The sequence below is a fragment of the Penicillium cinerascens genome, assembly GCF_028974065.1.
Source record: "Penicillium cinerascens strain IBT 15544 chromosome Unknown scaffold_4_segment0_segment1, whole genome shotgun sequence".
NCBI lineage: Eukaryota > Fungi > Ascomycota > Eurotiomycetes > Eurotiales > Aspergillaceae > Penicillium > Penicillium cinerascens.
Genome location: NW_026695298.1, coordinates 2,927,538 through 2,951,386, shown reverse-complemented (window position 1 = coordinate 2,951,386; position 23,849 = coordinate 2,927,538). Strand labels below are relative to the sequence as shown.

The 23,849-nt window shown below is 49.9% G+C and overlaps 9 protein-coding genes across 9 annotated transcripts; 4 read left to right on the top strand and 5 right to left on the bottom strand.

The window, feature by feature from the left end:
• Positions 1 to 15: 15 nt before the first annotated feature.
• Positions 16 to 1,648, bottom strand: N7498_010226 (serine/threonine protein kinase-like protein; the record flags this gene model as incomplete). The annotated part of the gene is made up of 3 exons (XM_058457282.1): positions 16 to 967; positions 1,042 to 1,579; positions 1,633 to 1,648. 3 exons carry the CDS (start codon positions 1,646 to 1,648, stop codon positions 16 to 18), a joined length of 1,506 nt encoding a protein of 501 aa, XP_058304181.1.
• An 835-nt stretch (positions 1,649 to 2,483) lies between these two features.
• N7498_010225 (MDR family MFS transporter) lies at positions 2,484 to 4,410 on the top strand (the record flags this gene model as incomplete). The annotated part of the gene is made up of 4 exons (XM_058457281.1): positions 2,484 to 2,728; positions 2,800 to 3,103; positions 3,166 to 3,646; positions 3,719 to 4,410. The coding sequence occupies 4 exons, from the start codon at positions 2,484 to 2,486 to the stop codon at positions 4,408 to 4,410; spliced, it is 1,722 nt and encodes a 573-aa protein (XP_058304180.1).
• A 438-nt stretch (positions 4,411 to 4,848) lies between these two features.
• N7498_010224 (uncharacterized protein) lies at positions 4,849 to 6,831 on the bottom strand (the record flags this gene model as incomplete). Its single annotated transcript, XM_058457280.1, has 2 exons — positions 4,849 to 5,453; positions 5,508 to 6,831. The coding sequence occupies 2 exons, from the start codon at positions 6,829 to 6,831 to the stop codon at positions 4,849 to 4,851; spliced, it is 1,929 nt and encodes a 642-aa protein (XP_058304179.1).
• A 629-nt stretch (positions 6,832 to 7,460) lies between these two features.
• Positions 7,461 to 8,715, top strand: N7498_010223 (uncharacterized protein; the record flags this gene model as incomplete). The annotated part of the gene is made up of 5 exons (XM_058457279.1): positions 7,461 to 7,727; positions 7,792 to 7,972; positions 8,032 to 8,204; positions 8,257 to 8,353; positions 8,411 to 8,715. 5 exons carry the CDS (start codon positions 7,461 to 7,463, stop codon positions 8,713 to 8,715), a joined length of 1,023 nt encoding a protein of 340 aa, XP_058304178.1.
• Positions 8,716 to 8,782: 67 nt separating this feature from the next.
• Positions 8,783 to 10,190, bottom strand: N7498_010222 (uncharacterized protein; the record flags this gene model as incomplete). The annotated part of the gene is made up of 5 exons (XM_058457278.1): positions 8,783 to 9,252; positions 9,312 to 9,376; positions 9,429 to 9,826; positions 9,885 to 9,989; positions 10,038 to 10,190. 5 exons carry the CDS (start codon positions 10,188 to 10,190, stop codon positions 8,783 to 8,785), a joined length of 1,191 nt encoding a protein of 396 aa, XP_058304177.1.
• Positions 10,191 to 12,983: 2,793 nt separating this feature from the next.
• Positions 12,984 to 13,526, top strand: N7498_010221 (mfs monosaccharide transporter protein; the record flags this gene model as incomplete). Its single annotated transcript, XM_058457277.1, has 2 exons — positions 12,984 to 13,013; positions 13,083 to 13,526. The coding sequence occupies 2 exons, from the start codon at positions 12,984 to 12,986 to the stop codon at positions 13,524 to 13,526; spliced, it is 474 nt and encodes a 157-aa protein (XP_058304176.1).
• Positions 13,527 to 14,027: 501 nt separating this feature from the next.
• N7498_010220 (carboxylesterase) lies at positions 14,028 to 14,685 on the top strand (the record flags this gene model as incomplete). Its single annotated transcript, XM_058457276.1, has 3 exons — positions 14,028 to 14,052; positions 14,205 to 14,519; positions 14,561 to 14,685. The coding sequence occupies 3 exons, from the start codon at positions 14,028 to 14,030 to the stop codon at positions 14,683 to 14,685; spliced, it is 465 nt and encodes a 154-aa protein (XP_058304175.1).
• Positions 14,686 to 18,547: 3,862 nt separating this feature from the next.
• Positions 18,548 to 19,902, bottom strand: N7498_010219 (mitochondrial 37S ribosomal protein mS45; the record flags this gene model as incomplete). Its single annotated transcript, XM_058457275.1, has 2 exons — positions 18,548 to 19,231; positions 19,435 to 19,902. The coding sequence occupies 2 exons, from the start codon at positions 19,900 to 19,902 to the stop codon at positions 18,548 to 18,550; spliced, it is 1,152 nt and encodes a 383-aa protein (XP_058304174.1).
• A 1,670-nt stretch (positions 19,903 to 21,572) lies between these two features.
• N7498_010218 (uncharacterized protein) lies at positions 21,573 to 23,381 on the bottom strand (the record flags this gene model as incomplete). Its single annotated transcript, XM_058457274.1, has 1 exon — positions 21,573 to 23,381. One exon carries the CDS (start codon positions 23,379 to 23,381, stop codon positions 21,573 to 21,575), a length of 1,809 nt encoding a protein of 602 aa, XP_058304173.1.
• Between the last annotated feature and the right edge of the window lie 468 nt (positions 23,382 to 23,849).

Below are 23,849 nucleotides of genomic sequence, written 5' to 3'. Positions count from 1 at the left end.
TGTAATCATAGTGAGCTAGGTGCCCTGCTTTTCCGGTCTATTATAGCTCCATCCAGCGAATTGAGCCTTAAATTCCTCACTCAGTTCCGGAGTTGGTGACGACGACGATGCCCAAGCCTGATCTTGCTTTTTAGGGAGAGGTGGACGAAGTTTCGGGATGTATTCCTTCCTCATGAGCTTGGGCCAATCTATTCCATTGAAGAAAGGGTGTGATTTAATTTCTGCTGCCCCATTTGCTCCAAGTCGTTGAAGCGGATCGGGCGAGAGGAGCTTCATGATAAAATCTTTTGCTGTTTCTCCAACAGATATGCCATTAAAAGAAGATTGAAGTTCGAGGGTCGTATCCGCGGGGGCATAATCAGTGAGATCGAAAGTAACAGTCGCGACTAGCATTTCATGAAGAATGATACCGAAAGACCACCAGTCAACGGATGCATGAATCTGAGAGGGATGACTCTGGGAGCGTAATATTTCGGGAGCGATATGATCTTTCGCGGCATCAGAAGTTTCTCGTAGATGCCATGCTTCTTCCCAGGAAGATTGTGGCCAGGGGAGCCGACTGCCAGATATATCCCGGAAAAAAAGGTCAAAGTCACCGATAAAGAGATAGCCGGTAGAATCGATCCAAATACGTTTTGTGCTCAATTTTCCGAGCACAATATCGCGCTCATGGAGATAATCGATAGCACAGAGTATTTGAGCTGCATAGAAGCGAGCCTCAGCAAGATCAAGGGGGCCTTTTCTCATTAAGTGAGAAAAAAGATTGTAATGGTAGAGGGAGACGCAAAAGAAGAAGTGCTGCCTCCCAGGTGCAGAAGAAATGTCTTTCGTAGGAACTTCAATGTCAAATTTCAACGGAATCACGAACGGACTATCGAACTGAGTGGCGTTTGGTCTGACAGCCATGTTATCCAGTTTGCTCTCTTGAAACACGTTGCCAGCGTAGTGCATCTGGGTATCCAGCTTCCTGAGATAGTTAGCAATATAATGCTGAGTAATCATTATAATAGAATGTTGTAGCAAAGGGAAAGAGACCCTTACAGGTAAATTGACACAGGTGCAAGGGCACTCATCGATGTTTTAGAACTAAATTGCAGTTCAAACCCACGGGGGTATTCCGTCGTTATAGTCAATGGCTTAGTGGCGATGAATTTGGTCATGATTGAAATAGAGCCCTTCCCACCATGAAGATCGAGCCACTCTTCCTTGGATTTTGTTCCCTTCTCAATAAGCGCAGGACGAAACGATGTTTTGCCCAGAAATGAGTCTGAATTAGTATCCCTACTATCATCTGCAGGCTGATACAGCCAGATATGGAGTTCGGCTTGTCTAGTAACATCAAAGGTGTGTGCACTTCCGTTTGTCAAGCGATTGCCATCCAGCGCCCATACTGCGGGCTCGTGAGGTCCCGGGTAAAAGGCATGGCAGCATACTTGGCTTTTGTCAAAATCGATAATGGCGTATGGAGGAGGGGGACGGGTGAGCTCATCATCTGATCGGCCGGCGGGAGGCTGAGGATAGAGGACATGGCTGATTTTGGCGAGCTTCACCTTAAGGAGACCATTCAAAGGCGCGGTTTCTAAACAGGGTTGGTTATTATTGCTCTTGAATCGTTGATAATATCCAACATACTCTCCACTGGCTCCATGGTTTGCTTATCTTGGTTCAGACCAGCGGAGTCTTGGAGAAAAGAGGAATATGTCTGGTGGAAATACAAACAGGGGAGAATACGGAGAGAGTTTCGATGGAGATTCGGATGGAAATCAAGTGCTACGCCCGGTGGGCTTCGACCCGAGCCTTGAGAACCATTATTCGTACCCTCCCGTTCTCACCCCTCTCACCCCGTTCTCCAAAGATGAACTTAGATAACACAAACCAAAGCCAAGGGTGGTAGTATTTCTCATCGTCCACAGGATCCAGGATCATTGGCAGATGTTTAATGTACCATTCTTCTTGGAGAGCATCATCAAAGTATTCTGGATCCACTCTCACTCGTCGCGCCTTAAAATACTCCCAGTACGCAGGATACCACCCAGCCTGACCCCAGTCAATGATCGCTGCTAACGTTCTCTTCTCGGGGGAATCCGTTTTTCAACCGAGGAGCCACTTCCCTCACCACTTCCGATCCTTCTCGTGACAGAAGCTACAAGGTGATTATTCCGGATCCCCTTTCTCTTCCCCTTACTCTTTCCGGGCATCTCCGTAATTCGATGCCAGTCTCCTGATGGTATGCATCCAAAGTCCTGCGTAGAGGTTGACTCGGCATATTTGCGGTGAAGGTGGCGGTCAATCATTTCGATAAGGGGAATTGTTCCATCTGAGTTAGCGTCTCCCGTGATAGCGTAGCATTCACCAGTCACCGTTCACCATTCAGATGTTCCCAAGGCTTTTTACCCCGGTCGTGCTAGGAGTCCTTTGAAGTTTCCCCCCTGAAGCCCCTACAAGGTTCACTCTCTCACCTATGTGGAAACGTGTTCATAAGGATGACTGCCAATCTTGCCCCTGAGAATGAAATCGCTACGGCGGACGTGGCTGAGGCCGCTATAACCCAAGTTCAAGAATTGGAAGAGACATCCCAGTATCTGAAGCTCCCAAGTGTGATCTTAATCTCCATTGTACTCTGCTTGGCCACCTTTTGCGTAGCAGTCGATAATACGATCATTTCGACCGCCGTGCCCCGGATTACCAAGACTTTTGACAGCATTGACGATGTGGGCTGGTATGCATCGTACGTGTTTCCCATAAATCTTCCAATTCTGAGAAGAAAAATGGCGCACAAATTGACCGATCGCCGAACAGAATCTATCCATTGACGTCCTGTGCATTTCAACCATCCTACGGAAAGATCTATTCGATCTTCTCCAGCAAATATGTTTTCCTAGCAGCCTTGTTCATTTTCGAGATTGGGAGTGTGGTTTGTGCGACCGCGCCGAGTTCTCATGCTTTCATTGCGGGGCGGGCATTAGCAGGCCTCGGGTCGGCTGGCATACAAGCAGGAACCACCCTCATTCTTGCGGAGAGTGTGCCGCTACGCCAGCGACCGACATGGAACAGCATCATCGGCAGTATGTTTGCAGTGGGAAGTGTAGCTGGACCCTTACTGGTATGAGGAGATTGGACCCCGATTAGCAACCAATTCCTGGCAATGATTGACACCTGGTGCAGGGAGGAGCCTTTTCGGATTCAGTAACATGGCGGTGGTGTTTCTACATCAATCTTCCCATCGGAGGCGCAGTAATGATCTTCATCGTCTTTTTCTATACTGGAAGTCGCGGTACCGACAAATCTTCCAGGCCTATCGGGCTCCGCGCCCAGATCGAGCGCTTCGACTTGGCTGGTACCTGCATTTTTGTGGCAGCAACAGTTTGTCTTCTCTTGGCACTGTCATGGGGCGGCACCACATATGCATGGGACAACGCCCGCATCGTCGCCCTGTTAACCATCGCGGGTATTTTGTTCTGCTCGTTCTACGGCATCGAACGCTGGAAGAAGGATAACGCCATCGTTCCTTTACGCTTACTCCGCAGGCGAAGCATAGGTGCAGCTATCTTATTTGGTATCTGCCTCGGAGGAGTGTTCTTTGTATGTATTTCCAACACAGACTTCGCACTGGATCCTGCTAACCAAGACATTACCATCGTTTTAGGTCAATGTTTACTACATACGTGAGTACCGAATGAATAAGGATGGCAGAATCATTGCTAATCAAGACTTTAAGCGCTGTGGTTCCAACTGGTCAACGGTGTCTCTGCCGTTGAATCCGCGATTCTATTTATCCCATTTATGCTCAGTGTCGTCGGCGGATTCATGTTCGCTGGCTTTGGGACCGCTGCAACGGGATACTACACACCTTTCGTCTACGCCGGCTCAATCCTCATGTCGATCGGCACTGGCCTGCTTACAACCGTCCAGCCTCATCTAACCTCGCGGGCTAAATGGATCGGATTCCAGATTTTGTGTGGAGTCGGAATCGGCTTCGGAGAGGAACAAGGAATCTACATGGTGCAGACAACCCTCCCCGAAAAGGATGTAGCGATTGGCGTTGGCATCGTCTTCTTCGCACAGACATTCGGTGGGGCCCTCTTTGTGTCCGTGGCGCAGACTGTCTTCCTAGAAAACATCCGCAAAGCACTGAAAACGATTGCCCCAGACCTGAATCCTCAAAGTGTTCTCAACAGCGCATCCGCAGGCTCTGCTCAGACATCACCAGAATTACAGGCAGTGTACGCCCCAGCAATCAAAAACGCTCTCCGGGTTGGTATGATATTAGCAACTGTCTCGGGTCTAGGTGCCTTGCTGTATGATTGGAAAAGTTTAAAAGCGAAGGACGAGGATGGAAACAATGGACCTAGCAGGGACCGTGGGATAGAGCTGGAGGCACAAGTTCGAACAGAGGAAAAGAAGGTGTGAGAAGTTTACTGGTGCAATAGGACCAATATGCGCACTGCATAGAAATGTATTTCATGATCCAGACTAATTTTTGATGACGAAGTACAACTCGCTCCTGACCGGCATCATTTTCCAATGATTAGTCCCCCTTGTAGCCAACATTTTCGGTAGACATTGGTATTCTTATTATCCAAAATAGGTAACACGGGATTAGAAAGAATATGTAATTCAGAAGCTGAAATTCAGAGGAGTATGGATAGGGGCCATAGGGGCTAAACATAGCCGAAAATACTCTCATCTTTAATGCTTCGAGCTCTGCAAAGGCCTGTTCTCTACACCCTATGGGCGTATGTACTAACTCAGAATAATCTTAGTTTAATGTTCTCGAAAAAATGTGTCAGTCGGCATTATCGAATCAAATTTTCTATTACTCTTTCATGTACACCTTTTCCCTAAAAGCTATTGAATGTCCGCAGAAACCGAATATGGAGGCGGATGCTCCAACTCTTCAAACTCCGTCATCGAAACTTCATATCCGAGATGCCGCTTAAGCAGTTCATGAGTAATGAATCGCTCCGGAGCATTACCTTGAGCATCAACGAACGAAACATGGGGGTTAACCTCGCTGATTCGCTGCAGCTCGTTTGCATGGCGGTGATGGTGCGGGCATCCGTCCACGCCAATCAGGAAGATGGTAACGTGGACCCAAGAGAGACCGAGAAGATCAAGCTCAAACTCATCCATGTCGAGCGCTTCTCCGTCGAGTAAGAGAAGTAACCGCAGTTTCGGGGTCTGCGGACCAGCTTGCCAGCCGTAAACTGGATGGTATGTTGCTGATTCGGAATGTTTTTGGAAATGCAGTTCCTTTACTTTCTGCCATCCGGTCATGACTCTTGTGAGACCCCCGAATCCGACCCATCGCCACATTTCGTCGAAGTTCCAGTGATTTATGACGCCGATGTGATCTGCGTGGCTTGAGAATGTGGTGAGTTCGTAGCCTTGCCAGTTTTGGTCGTGGTTGGCCATTGCGTCGGTGAAGCGACGAATTATTGCCTTTGCAACGTCTGCGGTGCAGAATGTTAGTGTTAATTGTAGATTTTATAGTGTATCAGACTAACCTTTGTTTTTTGGTTGAGTCGATCTCGAGTACCCAGTAACGAGATACTGGTTATAGTTCGGTCGCACAGGCTCAAAATCCATGGAGCCGGAAACATCCAACAAAATCATAGTATCATCCAAAGGAGTTTCAACCCCATCGAATGGTCTGAAAGCGGGAGGCATCACTTGGTGTGAATAGCCCTTGGATTTATGCTGAACGTGACAGACATCATCGACTGCAAAGTATGCAGGAGGCGGTTCCACTGCAGACGCCATTCGAGCCCGAGCCCTATCCAACGCAGATATGATATCTGGCTTCAGGCGAGCCCCGGTACTCCCTGCCCTATGATTCAAGACCCAGTAGAGGCGTTCCTCGGCAGTGTCTTCGTATCCTCTCCACGCCGGTGTAATTCCTCTCCACCCCGCAGCGGCGTCGATCGAGAATTTGAGTGGATTGGAAGCCAAGTTTGCCCAGGACACAGGGATAGGTTCGAAGTATCCGGCTCGAAGCAAATGCAGGTATTGAAGAGGGTAGCGAGTTCGAAGTTCGGATATTTTCTCAGTCATCCCCATCTTCTCTTGGTAAATAGTCACGATTTCCCATGTCGCCTTGTCTGGCCATCTTCCACGCTCTTCATAGAGTATGGCGGTGCGCAGGTCGATCCATTTACTGACCTTGATGGCTTCCTTTTGCTCGGATGATTTGATTGAGAATGCCCGCTTGAGCCCAGAAAGCTTGGATCGCTTTGAGGGTTGGCCAGATGAATTAGAAGCCGAATCAGCGATAGACATGCTCGACATCGAGGATTCAAGTGAGTTGGTCTCCCAAATGTTAAACGGCGGTTCCTGGGCCCGAACGGCGGCCTGGGCCCTGGCATTCAGGGATTCATTCAATCTTATTGTCTGTCGAATCGACACAGCGTGGTAATGCGGGCTGGGTCTTTGGGACCCATATAGACTCGCGCCATTGTATCCATATGGAGAGACCACATTGGTTGCGTACGGGTTGTTGGTAAACCAGCTCGCTTGGTAGCAGTCATGATAGAACTTTTCGCCAGGATACATAACAGCCCTTGACCACATCTCCAGGACATTAAGGCGGCTCATTTTTCTGGCAATATACCGGTGGATATGGCAGCTGCAATAGTAGTCTGTGTCATGTTCCGGTTCGATTTCCGGGTTGTAGATGTGAGATAGTTGCTGGACGCTCTGTAGCAGAAATTGCATCTCCTGCTCATCTCGAGCACGAACATTGCCGGCCTCGATGACTGCATTCGTATGCAGTGTGGGTGAGATCCTGTGTGCGCTCGTGGCTGAATAGGAGGGGGGAAGGTCGGCTGACATCTTGATCCTTGCGGACTGCCTGGTCCCTGTCGGTTAGGAAGTGATAACGTTTCTTAGAGATCTTCAGGTCGCATGCAGGAATCAAGAGAAAATAAGCACGCGATGATGCGGGCGCACGAAGAGCCACGAGGAAATAAATCGCGCGGGGGCGACGAACACGGGTATGTCGGCCAGGCCACGTTTTGCCCGGCTCAGCCACAGCGGCTGGTTGAAAGCTTGTCATCGTAAATGACCGTGATTACGGAACGGGTACGTTTACCCGCAACTTTTATCCTTGGATACAACGCAGAATGCTGTATATGAAGCCGGATATCTTGGCTTTTCTCGGCTTCCTCACACAACCCCGTGGAACCAAAGCCCGAACCTATGTCCTGCCGAGAATACCGGTCCAGTGCATCCACAGAGCGGGGATGATGATCCACTTGTCCGTTAACTCCGGCCAGTCGGGCTTGGCCTTGTCTATCAGAGGACAAGATTAGAAAGCATTCGTCAGGCTGATAGCTCGATGGAGATTGCAGATCAATTTACGTGGGGTCGCACCGGTCCTGTTTCAATTATAAAAGGGCTCCAGACTTGCGAATGGTTTCTAACGAGATCCCATCACACCACAACCTTACAACTCACCAAATATGGCCAAGAACTCATACGTCTTACCCCCGGGATCCCGAGTCCTCGTCACCGGTGCCAATGGCTACATCGCCTCTCACGTTGTTGACAAACTCCTCGGTCTCGGATACCTGGTGCGGGGCACTGTCCGCGCGCCGAAGCCGTGGTTGAACGAATACTTCGAGCAAAAGTACGGCCCCGATGTTTTTGAAACTGTCTTCGTGGAGTCCTTTGGCAGCAAGGATGAACTTGAGGGGATCATGGAAGGAGTGGATGGAGTCATTCACTCGGTAAGAGGTTCAATATTTCAATTAGTTGTTCAAGTGATGTTAACATCTTTTATTTTACCCTCAGGCTTCGGATATGACCTTCAGTGGTGACCCAAGCGCTATTATTCCCTGGGTGGTGAAGGCTGCAGTAAATGTTCTGGAAGTCGCGGCCCTGAATCCCGCCATCAAACGGGTCGTCTTGGTTTCTTCTTCGAGTACCTTGTACAACATGATTCCGGAGCCTAATGGACGACGCGTTGATGAAAGTAGGTCATTGGAATTTCTGCCGGCATTCAATGATGAACATTAATGGCTTCCATCGCAGATAGCTGGAATGATGTCTCCTTGAAGACTGCATGGGACAAGAACGTTCCGAAAGAAGAAAAGACAGTTGCGGTCTACGCAGCCTCAAAAACGGAGGCAGAGCGAGAGTCGTGGAAATGGGTCAAGGCACACCAACCTCATTTTGAATTCAACACCGTGGTTCCCTGCTTCAACGTAAGTTGTTCATTGGACCCCCGCCTACGAGGTACTTTACTAACTTCAACAGCTCGGAAAAACGCTTTGCCCCGAAATCTACGGGTCTACAATGGGCCATACACGCACACTTCTGCAAGGTAGCAAGATGACTCTCATGTTCACTGAACGTAAGTATCTTCTTTTCTTCCATCCTATGGAATTCTAGTACTGAAACTTCTACCCAGAATGGTACGTCGATGTTGAAGACGTTGCTCGACTCTGTATCGTTGGTGTCCTCGAACCGACTGCAAAATCAGAGCGCATCTTTGCATTTGGCGAACAAATGCACGTTGCTGATATCATTTCCATTCTCCGCGAACTTCGACCGAACAATAAAAAGATTCCAGATCCTCCCACTAACCCAATCAGAGACCGAACAGAAGTTGTTCCGAGGGCTAGAGCGGAGGAGTTTCTTCGCAGTGTTTTCGGACTATCCGGTTTTCGTGGTGTTAGGGAGAGCCTTGAAGTGGGTATTGAGGGATGGGAGTAATTAATTCCATGTGATTTTTTGAATGGGATAACTAGCTTGGTCGTAAGCTCGTCAGAAATGCTGATTATTATACATGCTCCCGCACAATCTGGTGAGATCCTTGAGGTCTATCGTCTCGATCCGTGGATGTCTGCGTGACCTCGAATGTTTGATGGATGCCCACTTCTATTTTCCGGTGCGCAGGTGTCGAGTGTTCAATGGTAAGTCGCTCCTCGCTGCTGGCTGGGCTGGACCCTACCCATGTATTTTCCGTGTCCATTTGGCTTTCGATGTTCGTGACCATGACGGCCAACTTATCCGGCCTCAATCCTGCCTTCCCGGGCGCGCTCCCATCAATGGATCCCAATGGCAACCCTCGCGATCCACTTACTCTGTTCTTACGAGATCCTGACGGTCCCGGGAATCCAGACGGATAGTTCGAGTCGTTGCGAGAGCCCAACCACTGACGGAGGAGAGGTCGTAGCGTTGCAAGACTGCCGGCGGTAATTCCAAGGCCGGCTTCAATGTTGGACCAAATCGCGATTTGGTAGGTAGCCCCTAGAGCATGTTAGTACTTCAATAACGACCGATATGATGAGGGGTTCATGTGATCGTACAGAGGAAGTCTTCGTTGGCGAATGTCTTCACGAATGGGAATCGGACAATCACGGCCGACGAAGCACTAAATGATGTCAGTTGGTTTCTTCCAGGTGAAGAGTATTTGTGCAACGTACATGCAAGCCATGCTCAAAATACCCACGACAGCCAGCTTGGCCTCCTTTCTCATGTGCAGCTTGTGCACGATGAAGATGGGCAGAATACCAACGGTGAAATCACACAGTGCGGAAAATGCACTGTAGACGTACGTCATGGTAATTATAATGTTGATGCTAATGCAGTACCCTTCGATATTAGGGTCCATGGCCGTCCGCGTCCAGAAATATGACAGCGGCTTGCATTGCAGGAGCATTAGGAACATGAAGACCAGACCCGCAAGAACGGTCAAAACCATGACGGTATAGAGGATCCAAATATGGGTTTTCTTGACGGTGATTCGCAGGAGGAAAATGCAAACGGAAATCTTGCAGAAAATGGAGGCGAAGCAGTATGCGATTTCACAAAGCCACCAATACTGTGCGAGAGACGTGAGTGATGTACATTTTAGGGGAACTTCGAGGAGAATTGCGTACCTCCATAGCCGTCACACGGTCGTGTGCTGTGAGGCTTGCAAAATGGTAACCGGTACCATATAAAGTGCCTCCTATCATACAGGCGGAGAACATAACGTAGAATATCTAAATCATTAACATGTTGTTGCCGGATCTCTGGAAGAGGTGAATTACCGCTGCGAGCACCATCGAACCATCATCCCATCCAAAGGCCTTCACTAACCAGCCGCGAACATAGCAACGAAGCATCACCGAGATCGTGGCTATACACATGAAGACGGCCGCAACCGTCCTCACAGCCAGAGCCCTCGATTCCTCGTCAGTCATTCTGGCGGGTGATTGACATGAGGTGAGGTGACGGAGAACTTTTTTTGTGGGGAGGGAAACTTATTATAGTTCCGGACAGGGAACAAGTGCACAATCTGCCAGGCGGATAGTGGTGACCACTCACGCAAACCTTCAGGGGCCTGTTTAGCGAATCCGAAGAAACCAGAAAAAAGTACGTACCGCCAGTAAGGATAAGGTCCTGATCGGCAATATGCCAAGGGGTGGACAGGCTCTAGCCGAAGCTGTCATACCCGGCAATCGCAATTTCGATAAAAATGGCCGGCCCATGTGGAGTGGACTGACAAGCACTGACAGGGGGTGCAGGAAGCGAAAAAGTCCCGCTTTTCATGGGGCACTGCGAATACCGAGGTGGAGCGTTCAGGAGCGTTAACCTAGCGCCCACCAGCGACTCTAGTGCAGACGTCCAGTGCCACATTGATCCACCTGTCGGCGCGTCCGCCCGAAACTGGTAGGACCACCGCGAGTCCGGTGTTCGGCAGTGTCAATCCCTTCTGTTGTCAGCTCCACGCCTAGATCTCCTGAACTTTGGCATGGCCGAGAAGACCCGGTGAAACACGCGCTAGGAAGCGGGCCTAAGTATTGGTAGTTCCGAAGCCGTGAAAGTTGGATCTCAGTCTAGGAACTTTTCCCCGATATCTGTTTGCCTTGTGATCGCCCTGATCGCCCTCGATCCAAACAGTGACCAAAATCCAATCGAACTGGCCGTTGACAATCAAAATGAAACACGAAAGGAGGGGTGAAGCACATGGCATGGCTGATATTGCCTTCATGGTGGAACATCGTCGAATCTTAAATCGGAGGCGGCACAGCTGATACCCAATCCGGAATCCGGTCGAGTGGAAATCTTCTCCACAGCCTGAAGACCCAGAAGACCCAGACAAGCCCATTGTCTTGATTTCTCCTTTGTGGGGTTGCCCCAGGCACCAAACATCTAACTACATCCAGGATGGACCACCACTGACCTTGGAACCCGAATTGGAAACGCACGTCCCTCGATCATGCCAAGGATCCAAACTTGAAACCTGTTTGACAAACCCCCGTTATGGCATGTAGTCCTAGGGTACCGCGCGATCACTGTCATTATTTCTGCAGTACGGCATTTCCAGTGGCGAAGGTTTACGTACCCGCTTTGGGAAATTGGTATACTCGTGTTTGTGGGTCTTCAATAGCCAGTTTATCTGTTCACGTACCGACGTCGTATTCGAATTATTGACTTTGACCATGCCCCTGGGGTGATCCGAGGTATCTCAGATCTCGATTCAAGTTGGCAGCGATCTTCTTATACTCAATTCACACTCTCACGTCGCTTCAGTATTGAAACACATTGTGCAGGGCATTACCACGATACGTTTCCTGGAACTCGATGGATATTACGGAGCAACACGTGCGACTTCCTTGGCATTTTCCGACCACTCGACCAATTTGTCGCGGGTGTGGCGCCCTCAACGATCGACTTCAATAGCCTAATTACGTCTTAGACGAGTATTTTGCTTTGGAGGCTTTTGTCCATGTCCCTGGTTCATCCAAGTCCCTGGGAATGTGGACTGCAACCCAATAAATTTTAGACTATAAATTTTAGATTCTCATGATGTGGGGTTGTCTTTCTCACAGCTAAGCTTACCCCAGGTGTCTATCTACATCGTTTCTTTGTTGCGCTTGTTTCCATAGTCTTGGACCATGCATATTCCTGACTCGCGGCGATCATGACTTACTTTTCAGATTCAAGAAAAGTCCTTTTATGCACATATGGCTTGCACGAAGCTTATTATGAATTTCTACGTGGCTTGAAGCTTGTTTTAGACCGCGTGCGATCAGTGGGTATCAAGGTTTCAAGAATTCAGCAAGCACATCGAGATGTTCCGTGTACTCACGGCAAATTGATAATCGATGACTCCCTCTCCCCTTTTTCCAAATATTGGGGGGTCTTTTCTCGACCGGAGACTTTGACATGTGGCAAGCTTGCTGCGCCGGGTTGAGCTGCTTGGACTCAACAACTTGATTGTCCCCGATCATAGGGGAAGACTGTGAATTGCTTGTCCAGTTGTTCAAACTAGGGGTTGAACTGGCGACCGATCTCATTTCCGCCTGGGATGAAACCCATCAGGAGTCCGCACTATCACCCAGCACATCCTCGATGTCTCCACTCGCATCTTCCGTAAGGGCGGAATCGCAATTCGGCTCAAAAAGGCATGGGGATATTCTCTGCTTTGTGAAATCGGATGTCTCGCAAGCTCATAGGTGAAAGTGGCACGTCTTTTGGCTCAAGAATGTTAGTTGTTGTTCCGGCATATGCCTCCGCGTTCCACAGGGAACCAGTGAAGCTGCCGAACGCGATCCGCGTCGTCTCCAACGTCAAAGATCTCCCAAGTTTTGATGCCCGGTCCAATCGCAAGATAAGATTGAACAGCTTAGCCCACAATCAATGTGACCCGGAATTTCTGTAGACCCTTGAACAAGAATCCCTCTATCCCTCTCGGCGTTGAGTCCTTTTTTAGTCTTCATACTTCCTATTGCGCGAGTACTCAACTCTCTCTCTCTCTCTCATCATGGACGCGCTAATTAACTCCGTTGGTAGCAAAGTCCAGCCGCAGAATTCCACTTGGAGAATGCTTTTTCTCTCCATTTGGGTTTCTTTCGCATCATGGATTTCAGCTTTCGATAGCGGGTATAGCGGCGTCGTCTTGATCATGCCCTCCTATCAAAGGGCATTTGGACACTGCACCCAGGTGCCCGATTCAAGCACTGGGGCCACTGAGAAGTGTGTTCTACATAATGGCCACCTATATACTTATCTTCTCTTCGGTGAGCACTGCTCTTAGGTCGGATAGTCTGGTTGCTCAAAACGTCGTTGTTGCCTTTCTGTGTATCTAGGCTTTCGTCTTTGGTGGTTTCATCGGCCCTAGCGTCTGGCTAGCGTCTACGGAAATACACAGCGTGCGGCTCCGAACGTATGGTCAAGCAAACACGACATTCTTCTATGAAATATTCTCTTTTGGGGTCCAATTTTGGACACTATATATGCTCAATGTGCACAACGGGAATATGGGAGTCAATGTTGGCTACTTCTACTTCGGATTGACCGTTGCTGTGTTGATTCTCACGTTCCTGTTCGTACCAGAAACAGCACGTCTGACACTTGAGCAGATTGATGACTTCTTCCTTTCTGGCAGTAAGGCCTGGAAGACATCGACTAAGAAAAATATTGCCTTTGCTCGTGGTGATCTCTCGGATTCGCCGAATTCCACCCAGGAAACATTTGTACTGGCGAAAGAAGTGATTTTAACTAGTGGCGAGGAGATCGGGGATATGACTTAGTTGGACATTTCAGTTCCAGTAGTCCCCTTATTCCGACATTTCATACAAGAAAGTTAAGCTTCTAGGTTTAAGTTGAATTTCGAGGGAATCACTAGTGTACCAAGAAAAAACGAAAGCTTAAGTGTACGTGGGAAACAGATAGAAAGATGTCTAGAAAGACGTTTAAAGAAATTCATAGAAATAGATGCAGAAGTAGATCGGCTTCTGCAGGACAAAAATGTGCTCACTACGGAGCCACCTCGAAAATAGCAGACGACCGTCTGGAAGGTCGGGGGATGAAAGCTCGGAGACTGCGTAAATGCAGGGGTCTACTCGGCCCGAGGTTCTGTATAGGGCAATGCAGGCCGACTTCCGGACTAACATGAAACCACCGACTGCTTCTCCGAAATGCGGCCTGAACTACCTCGGGCTTTGAGTACTAATCAGTCGTGATCAACCCCATTTTCTACACTTGTTCGGCACTTTGAAACTCCAGGGTCAAGCCAATATCTGTGTTTCGACATGCTGCATGAGCTCACTAGCTCAGGTACACGCATCAATGCTACTAATCCCGCGTTGCCAAGTCGAAAATTAACGCAACGGCCGTTGAACCGGTGTTTCTATATGACGGATGAGGCATTCAACACAAAAGCTACATGAAACTATGGACAACTGTCGTCAGCTAACCAAATCCCGGAGTTCCCACATGCCTCGAGCCCCCGATCGCTGATCGGGCCTGGAACGCTGCCGCCCGTGATATCGACCAGGTGAGATATTGGGTCTATGCGACCGACTGGTACAAGGCGGCCGAGTCTAACTTCTGCGCCTACTACTGGACCCCTGCGCCCCCCGGTCAGGACCAGGGTGCTTTCCACCAGTCGGAGATTATGTACGCCCTCAACGCGCTCTACGCCAATGCCGATACATACCCCTTCACTGAGACGGATTACAGGATCCAGGAGAAAATGTCTGCTTATTGGGCCAACTTTGCCAAGACCCTGGATCCTAACCTAGGTGATTCTTACACTGGCAAAGGTACTCTGCCTCAATGGAAGCCAACAGTGCCAACGGCAGTCAGCTTGTCATGGAGCTTGGAAACTACTTTGGAAATATGCCCATTGCCAAGAAGGCGCAAGTCGAGTTCATTATGGATTGGTATCACCAGCAGATCCCTTCCTAAATCTACAAATTTCTCTTGAGAGATGGTTGAGAGGTTTGGATTTTTCTGCCATGAACAAGTGTTTTGAGGTTGCTTGAGAAATACACGCCAGTCATTACCGGATCATAGACTTATAAACAAGAATATACACAACAAACCCTCGTAGAGTTTTCCTGTAGTAAAGTCGAGGACTACGTTCCAGCTGCCCAGTTCTTTGTTCCCCTCTCGTCTGATCGCCTGAACACCATTACAGCCGACCATGTGACTGTGCTTCGCGTCATTCAGGACTTTTGCCTGGACGTCTTATTCCGGCCACCCAATTAGTGAAAGAATAAAAAGCAGGTTTGCGATAAGTATGCATGAAGTAAGCAATCACAAGGCATTCTACTCGACCTTCCAAGGTGATCTACATAATCATGCAGCACCTGCAGCACGAGATCTGCACGTCGACAATCTAGTACTACCGTTCCAAGTAGCCCCGCTGCACATCTTCGCCAGCTCAATGAGGGGAATAGATGTGTTGTACAGATCCCGGGAGTGAAGGGCCATGTGAAAGGATGGGTTACCTTTCTTACTGAGCTGAGCATTCCTGTCTGACGGCGTTCAGATACCTACCCACGGACTCTCTAAAGTTTCTTTATTCCATTCCTGACTGGCAGCTGATCCCTGCAGGTGGCATTGTGCAACATTGATTGTTCTTGGCCTTTTCCGGTCTCTTTGTCTTTCGGCCCTGAGACTTGATTTCTTATCTCTTGTCATACTTAATTTGCCCGAGCTGTCCTTTGATGCCTTGCCTTATTTTCACCCCACTGCCCTCATATCTCCCATTCCGTTCCACCAGCTCGGCAGCCTCAAGGTAGGCATCCGCTTTCCACTCCAGCACTACATTTCAGGCGTCATCATTCGTCTCTTGAATAATTCTGCGCGGGCCAAGGGAGAAGTCACCACCCCATCTCTTCTGAAAAAGTCCTGCGCTTTGATCCTCTCACCAAACTATCCCGGCACCCACGCCGTTCTCATCCTCCATCTCCATTCAATCCAACACCACACCTACTGCGACTATGGATACTCCCAATAAACTCTCTTGGGTACAAAATATCTTCGCTTCGATTCAAGGCCTCTTCACTCGGGAGCCTAGTGACAAAGAAAGCGAATCCGATGCTGTTGACGGATGGATTGGAACGCGAAAAGGGCGTGGCAGATGTCGATCGGTTGGAGAAGTTCACTGATCGATAGTTTGTTATGATGACCCGATTACCACGCCAAGGGATGCCTTTTATATTTTGTGTTGTTTCTTTGACAATCTAAACGAAGCGTACTCTTCTGCTCTCTACATTTCCACGCACACAGTATGTTTCGGAATACAATGTCACTACTCGAAATCAAGAGCTTGGAATCATCTTTCACTCAGAACGAACAGCAACTTCATAATCAAGGAGCCACAAGAATTTATATGCCCGAATTAATATAGACATTCAGTTCAAAATCCACCTTCCGCTCAACCGTTCGATCTGTAGTAGCCTCTCCACTATACATGTAGTCGGTTGGCCTTAGGCTAAGGCCCCCAATAAACGAGCCTAAGCGCTGTTATCGGACGCGCTAAGGTCTATCATCAAATCTAAAATTGACTAATAGCATATTGTCATCAAAATGAGTGTTCAATCCTATGTATATCAACAGGCCAGGATCCATCATTGGCATCAACTGAATCCATACAGCTCCTCGTGACTCTCAACAAGTCTTTCATTTCAAAACGGCAACCATGAAGCTTTCGTACCTTCTTGCTTTCTCTTGGGCTGCTTCAACATTTGCTAGAGCCACTGTTCCACGCGATGAATTAATTTTCGCGACAGCGATGGATAACGAGGTCAACACCGACGTAGAGACTGATATGGACAAGGAAACTTTAGGTTTTGTTATGGATCTCTCGTCACCTTGCCCACACAAAAAAACAAGAAGAAATGTGACTATCTTCGTGCTAGATGGTACGTGGATTCAATCCGTAGCTTACCATCATCGCCTGATTTCAGAACACAACTTCGGTAAGCAAAGCAAAAGCTCAGAACATCATCATCCTCGGTGAGATCTAACTGCCATAACAGATCGATATCATGGACGGGGTTCCTCTCAATTGCCATTTCTTTATTGATAGACATTCGAGTCAAAAATCCTTTTGGTTGAACAAGATAATACATACTTGTCTGGAAACTGGAAAGCGCTATAAGTGACAGTAAAGTAGCTTTGCAAGCACCCAGCTACGAAGGACCTTCTATTAGTCACCGTCAGCGTTACAAAGCCAAGTGTCTGATTTGACACCCTTCAAGTACACCTCGTGTAACACCGACGGGCCGGTTGTTGTCAGGTTCGGAAAGGTCTTTAGCAGGAATGCGTTTCAGTCTCACGGAATCAGCAAGAACTCTATCAAGAATCTTCGCCGTAAGGAGTATTCTTGAGTGCTCCCCAGGTGAGGGAATTATTTGGCTTTGCGGACGTTTAGATGAAATCGTAGGTCTAAGTTTGGAGACAAAGACCATGGCGAGAGAGATTTCTTCGACTCTTGTCATACTTGACAAATGTATTAAGATGCTTTCTGCAATTAAGAAGTTGGGTTTGGATTTCTTATCAGTGCCACGTCCTTCATACCGTTCATGACATGTTTGATTCGACAGCACGGAAGGGGGCACATTCTTCAGCGGCTCGTCGGGATTGACGGGAGAACGGCAGATAAGCCATGCATGTGCTTAAATAATTGGCTCCGTTCTTGGGAAACGGTCTGGCATGTTTTGACCGTTGTTGTTTTATCTCTTCTGCAACAGTGTCCCTTCGTTTTGATTCTCATGGCTTGAAGAAACGTCCTTACTCCGACATCATGGGTGTCTCCAACGCGGCCCAATTGCACCTCCTGGTCTTCCTAGTTGGTTACCTCCTCTTCGTTCGCTCCGTCTTAGCATCCTGTTATATGCCTAATGGCACGGTCGACACAAGGCCGGAATATGCACCGTGCAAAAACACCGACGGAGAAACGAGTATGTGCTGTGCTCTGAATCACCAAAGTAACGGCGACCTCTGCCTTTCGAATGGATTGTGTCAATATACGCGTGATTCGCCGACGTATTGGCGCGGTTCATGCTCTAATGCGAATTGGACGAATAACAAATACTGCTTGGACGTCTGCCTCGATGTATGTACAACTGAGATATCGAGACGATGAGGGATATCCTCGCTGACACAAGGACACGATAGTCTGTCAACGAAGACGGCAATGCGCAAATAACACCTTGCGATGGCACCCCGGACTCGGAAACATGGTGCTGTGGTTCGACGACAGACTGTTGCTCGGGCGAGTATGCGATTACACTTGCTCGGAAACTGGGCAGTCGAGCTTCAAATAATTCATCAACGAGCCATTCATCTTCCACAACATCAAGAGATTCAGGGCTTTCGAATGGAACGAAGGCAGGTATCGGAGTCGGTGTTTCAGTCGGGGTTATTGCGTTGATGATTTTCCTGTTCTTCGTTCGCCGTGCAGACAGAAAGAGGGTTGGCACCTCGCTGCATCAGCATTATGACTACCGGGCCACGGGGACAACAAAGGAAACAGTTGGGATCCCAGTCAATGACCTTCCGTCAAGTTCAGTGACCGCGAAGCAAGGATTGCCGACTTAATAGTTTACGGGGTGGGAGATCACATCACTGGAGAATGGAAATAAAATATGGAATGGAAGGGAATCCATGATGTGGTATAGATACATGGTCAAATCGAAACACCGCCATACAGATGTATAAGTACAAGTACAATTCTTCGTTTTAGTCGTCGGTGAAAAAGCCGAAAGGAATGTACTGCTCACGATAGAGTTACAAAGCCACTTCGTCGATATGGCATTTAAGCCTCCACACGGGTAGGGATCTTGACCACGCCGCGCTTGCGGTCATTAGTCGGCACACCATACCGGCGACCGGGGGCCCAGGGAGCACGACCGTCCTTTCCGGTGGTCTCCGCAGTGAAAACGGCATCCGAGAAGCGGTAGTCAAAGCGGCCACCCTCGGGCTCGACGTGCTTGATGCTCTTCTCGCGACGACTCTGGGCGCGCTCGCGGCGCTCCGTCTCAACCTTCTCTTGGCGCTCCATCCGCTCGGCGTGGAGCTGGGCAACCTTGCGACGCTCTTCGGGGAAGGCAGCGCGGTCAAGTTCCAGCTTCACCAGCTGCGGGTGGGGGATACGCACATCCGCAGGCTGGAGGACCTGGCGGGCATTCTCACCCTTGCCGACCCAGTCGATGGAGTTGGGGTTCTCAATGGCCTTCTCGGCAAGGTCCGAGGGATGTGTGATCTTCTCTGCAACCTCGCGCTCCAGTGCGGGTGCACCGGAGAAGACACGGCCGGCATCAACACGAGTGAATGATCGTGACTCGGGCACGGGGTAGAAGATCTGAGGGCCGGTCGTGGGGTGGGCAGGGAGGTCGTTAATGGGTTCATGGAATTGCTGGCGCTCGCCATCCTGGGCAAGCGGAGTCGTCGGAACCATTTCGTGAACTGCGCGGGCGTATGGCAAGGCGAGGGGTTTGCCCTGATTTGCGAGTGGTCAGCCAGGTTCCCAAAACATAACCACGGTTGCAATAGGTAAATGACAGCAAATTGTATCAGAGAAAAAGGAGTTTTTAACCAGTCAAGCAATCGCCTGTGTCTTCAAGACTAATCGATTTTTTGTTGACTCATCATATGCGTCGAGAGGGAGGGTGTTGAACAAATGCAAAATCGGAAAATCCTTACCTGTGCCCGTTGTCTCCTCTCCAATTCGACTAACCGTACCACCGCCGCAATCCGCTTCATATCAATACCGAGCTGGACACTGACAGCACGCACGCTCTTCTTCTTCTCAACGACCCGCTCATAGATCTCATTCCGCAACTCCTCGCTCAGGATGTTTTCGCTGATGAAGTTCGGGTTGTTCGGGAATGGCCGGTTGCCGCCACCCTCATTGCTGTCCCGAGGGTTTCTTAAGTAATTCGTTTGACCGGGCATATGGTGCTTCAGAGCAGCTCCTTCATTATTGAGCCATTCGAACATTGTCCGCCGGAGTTTGGTCTGGGGAGCTGCCGTAGCCGAGAATTGACGGGCAAGGCATTGTGATGAGGGAGATAGAGAAGGGATGGATGAAATTGAGGAGGAGGATGGAGAGGATGTGAGGTAGGGGAGGAGGGCGTTGGACACGCGACGGCTCTGTATCCGGGGCGCCATCTTCATGTGCGTGACTACAGAGAGCCGAGGACTTCGGGAATAAGGTAAATTATGGGAAAAGACTGGGATGATGAATCAAGATTCAACAGGAGCAGCGGCCATTGACCTCACGCTGCAATTGTTGGGGTGCGATCGGTCCACGAGTGTCTGGGGTGTTTGTGCAGGGGAAGAAACTTTTCTGCGCGGGAAGGTCAATCGTGGCATCACGTGATGCCCTAGCTTGCACCCTCCACAGCCTTCTGCTGGGGGCCTCTTTTTGAGGTGACCTCTCTGTTCAGTTTCAATGAAGCGAAATTGGTGTTCCTCGATGTCAGCTTCCGTCTTAAACAGAGTGCTAGGGATTTTGCAACACAGCCCAACCTGCCCAGGTGCAAAATTGCTGAGAATATATCCATTTACCTCCAGGACTAGCAGAGAATTGTTAAATTTGACACATGGAAATGAATTATCTAGCCTTGCAACACTTTTGGTAGTCAATATCCACTATACCAATCATTTTCGAAGACTTGACATCTACTAGACTGCTCTTATAAAGACAGGAAGGATATACGAAGGCCAATGTGGAAAGCAGCTCATTGTGTCAAGTACAAATTGAAGCAAATGTATCAGTATCACTAACAAGTATCAGCACCAGGACCACCAAGCAAGGCAAGGGGCAGGCAAATAAAACAACTTGGTAACAGATGAACGCGCCTCATCGCCTCTTACTCAGACATTCACAAAAAGACAGCCATAGCACCATGAAGCACGACAGGACTTTGCACAAGAGCCCTGATCTGAAGCAACAAACGAGGGATGATATGAAATTGACGATGCAAGGAACCCGGACAAACGAGAGAAGCAGGGCTTTGAGCGAAAAGAGTTATACGCTCAGACCAAAACCCAGACGCCTTTTTCTCCGGGGAATGTGAAAAGCCGAGTGAAACGCCTGTGCATTCCGAACCCTATGCATGGAGTGGAGAATGCCGACAAAGATATTAAAAGAGAGGGGGTAAAAAAGTCAAGGACAAGAATCGAAAGCCAAGTAATAATCCTTCTTTGGTACTTGCATAAGAGGGCAGAGAGAATTGCAAGGCGATAATAGCAAAATCCATTTCCGGTTCACACGCGAAGATGCAATGATAAAGACACAAATATTGAGCAGGTGGATGTAAAGGGGAATCACGGTCGAAAATAAGAATCTCCCACCCGTACAAATCCAAAGACAGCCTCATAAGGTGCATACCTGATGACCCGAACGTATATGGGGCAATGAGAGCATAAGCAGAACGAGACAATAACAGAAAGCACAGGGGTATGAGGGAGATGAGAAACGCAAATGGTCGACAGAAACACAAACGCTGTGCGAGCGCCGCGGACCGACCACAATAGGAATACAAGCTTGACAATGACCTGAAATGCAATCCTCCCAAAGGTGCGAGAAAAAAAAGGGAATGTGAAAGAGCGCCCGAGTCCCCATGCAATACAGAAAAAGACAAAAAGCAGCCAAAGCAGAATAAGGGCAATAAGTCCAAGACATTAAAAGCAAAGTCCGAATCAATACTCCCGAGAAGTATGCAGCCGCCGAATGCTGATCTAACTCACGAAACGAAAGGAACCCCCAATGCGCCAATACCCCAGTGCGTTCATCAAACATGCCGGGCATTATCTCAGATATAATGCTTGGGGCCTCAGCGGCCCATCATGTAATCGGGGTAGAAGGAGTTGAAGCCGTTCATGTTGGGCTCCGCGTTGTTGCCGGCCGGGCCTCCGGGAGGCGGAGGCGGCGACATCATTTGATTGACTCCGTTGGTGCGAATCCCCAGACCCGAGTTGTGGTTGAACGAGCCGTTATTAGCCATGTGCGGATGTCCCGGAGAGTGCATGGAAGCACTGCCGTTGCGAACAGGCATGGGCATGGCGAGGCCCGGGGGAGCTGCTAGGCCCGGAGGCGGACCACTTACTGACGAGAACATGTGGTTGTGCATCCCGTTCAAGCTGCTGCCTCCGGGAGCCCCACCTTGCCCGGAGATGTTGGCCGGGTTCATGCTGCCTGGCTGCCCGGAGCGCACACCCAGTGGGTTCTTTGAGAAACTGAGGCGGATGCCGGTCTTGACACTGTTGGACAATTTGTAGCCGTAAAGCTCATTAAGTGCCTTGCTGGCCATGGCCACCTCGTCAAACTCCACGAAACACATGGGTCCGTTCTGCTTGTTGCGGAAACAGAGTCGCTTATAGCCGCGCTGCTTGGAAAAAAGCGCCTTGAGCTCTTCCTCGGACGTGTCCGGTGGCAGGTTACCCACATACAATGTGTTGCATGGGGGGTTCAGATCATTAGGGTTTGCAGCCGGAAGGCTGTGCCGAGGAGTGTGCTGGCTGCTGTACGGGAAGCCATGGCCCTGGTTCACGTTGCCCGGGTAGGCGGACTGGGGTCCACTACCGCTCATGCGCTGCCCGTGGCCGCCAGAGGCGTAGTTTGGCAGAGGGGGAGAAGACATGGTCGTCGACAGAGAAAGATTGGCGAAACGACCGGCCGGAATTTGGGGATTGGTCGAGCGACGTTGGGCTGAAATCGAATGACCATTCTCCGCGTAGCCAACGGGATCTTTGAGCAACTCTCCAGTCTCCTCATCCGGATCTTCATCGATCATCGACTTGCCGGTCACACGCGGGAGATCGCCAACTCCGTTGCCAATGGGAGACTGCGGAGAAAAGAGATTATGAAGGCGCGAGCCGGACTCGGATGCGGAAGGCAAGCCCTCGCCGATGGCCTGCGCGGACGGGTTGTTCGCGGACAATCTCTCCAGGCTCTGGAAGGTGCCATTGAAACGGGAAGACTGGCGTGACAAGGGGCCGTTGGATGCGACTCCACCTAGCAACCCGCCTCTCGCGGTGTGATCAATCGTGTTGCGACGTGTGTTCGCAAGGTTGGAGCCCACGGCGCCAGGGTACATCTCAACAACCATGTTCGCGTCGTTTTTCGAGTTGGGCTTCCCATCGAGGAGGGCGCGTGCCTCTTCAGCGGCGGGGACCGTGTTGAAGCGCGCGATCGCGCTCAAAAACCCGTCGTCTTCCGGATGGTCGGAGTTGATGAAATCGGCATCGACGAAATCCTTGGCGAAGAGCAACATGCTGCGGAGGGCTTCACGGCTGGTGTTGCGCGGGAGTTTGCGCATCAAAATGGCGCCACCGCTCCCCGCGCGTCCCAGGCCGTTAAGGCCCTGGAAGTTGCGGTCGGAATCGCCGAGGCGCATACCGCCGTCGAAGGAGGTGGAAGGGCCGAGAGGCGAGAAGGGGTGGGTGAAAGTGGGGGCTAGCGATGCGGGCGCTTGCGAGACAGACGGGCTATACACGTCGGTCGACATCGCATGCTGAGTCGTCGCGGACGCGCGGGAATGAAGTTGGGTCGGCGAGGAACCAGATGAGACGGATTCGGTGCGCTGCGTCGTTCCGAAGGAGCCTGGACTCGTACGAGTAGACTGGTTCGAGCTGCCGCTCATCCCTCACGAAGACTTATGTGAAAAGATCGATTTTCGCGACACGAAAAGCCACCCAAAGAAACGCGAGGATACGCGAGGCTAGAAAGGCGTCGCACGCAGAAGAGTTGCGGCGTAGTTGCGCAGTGATGCGACAGAGATGGGAGGCGACACGAAGCGCGAAGAGGCGAAGGCGAAATTAGCGATTCAATCGAGAGTCGAGTTGGCAGGGACGTTCGCTCCTCATCGGATCTGCGACAGGTTTGCGCGTTGAGGGTACTCCTGAGAGTGAAATGGGTGATTATGACGGAGGTGAAAGACAGAGGCGAACGGCGCGACAGATGGAGATGGAGGGGGGGAGCGAGAACGATGGAAAGGAGACGAGAGGCGATGGAGGGGAAAGAAAGAGAAGGGGGAGAAGGGGGGAAAGAAAAGAGTCCGGAACGGTCGAAGGTGCCCACAGGTGCCAGATCCATGGATCTGTAGACGCGA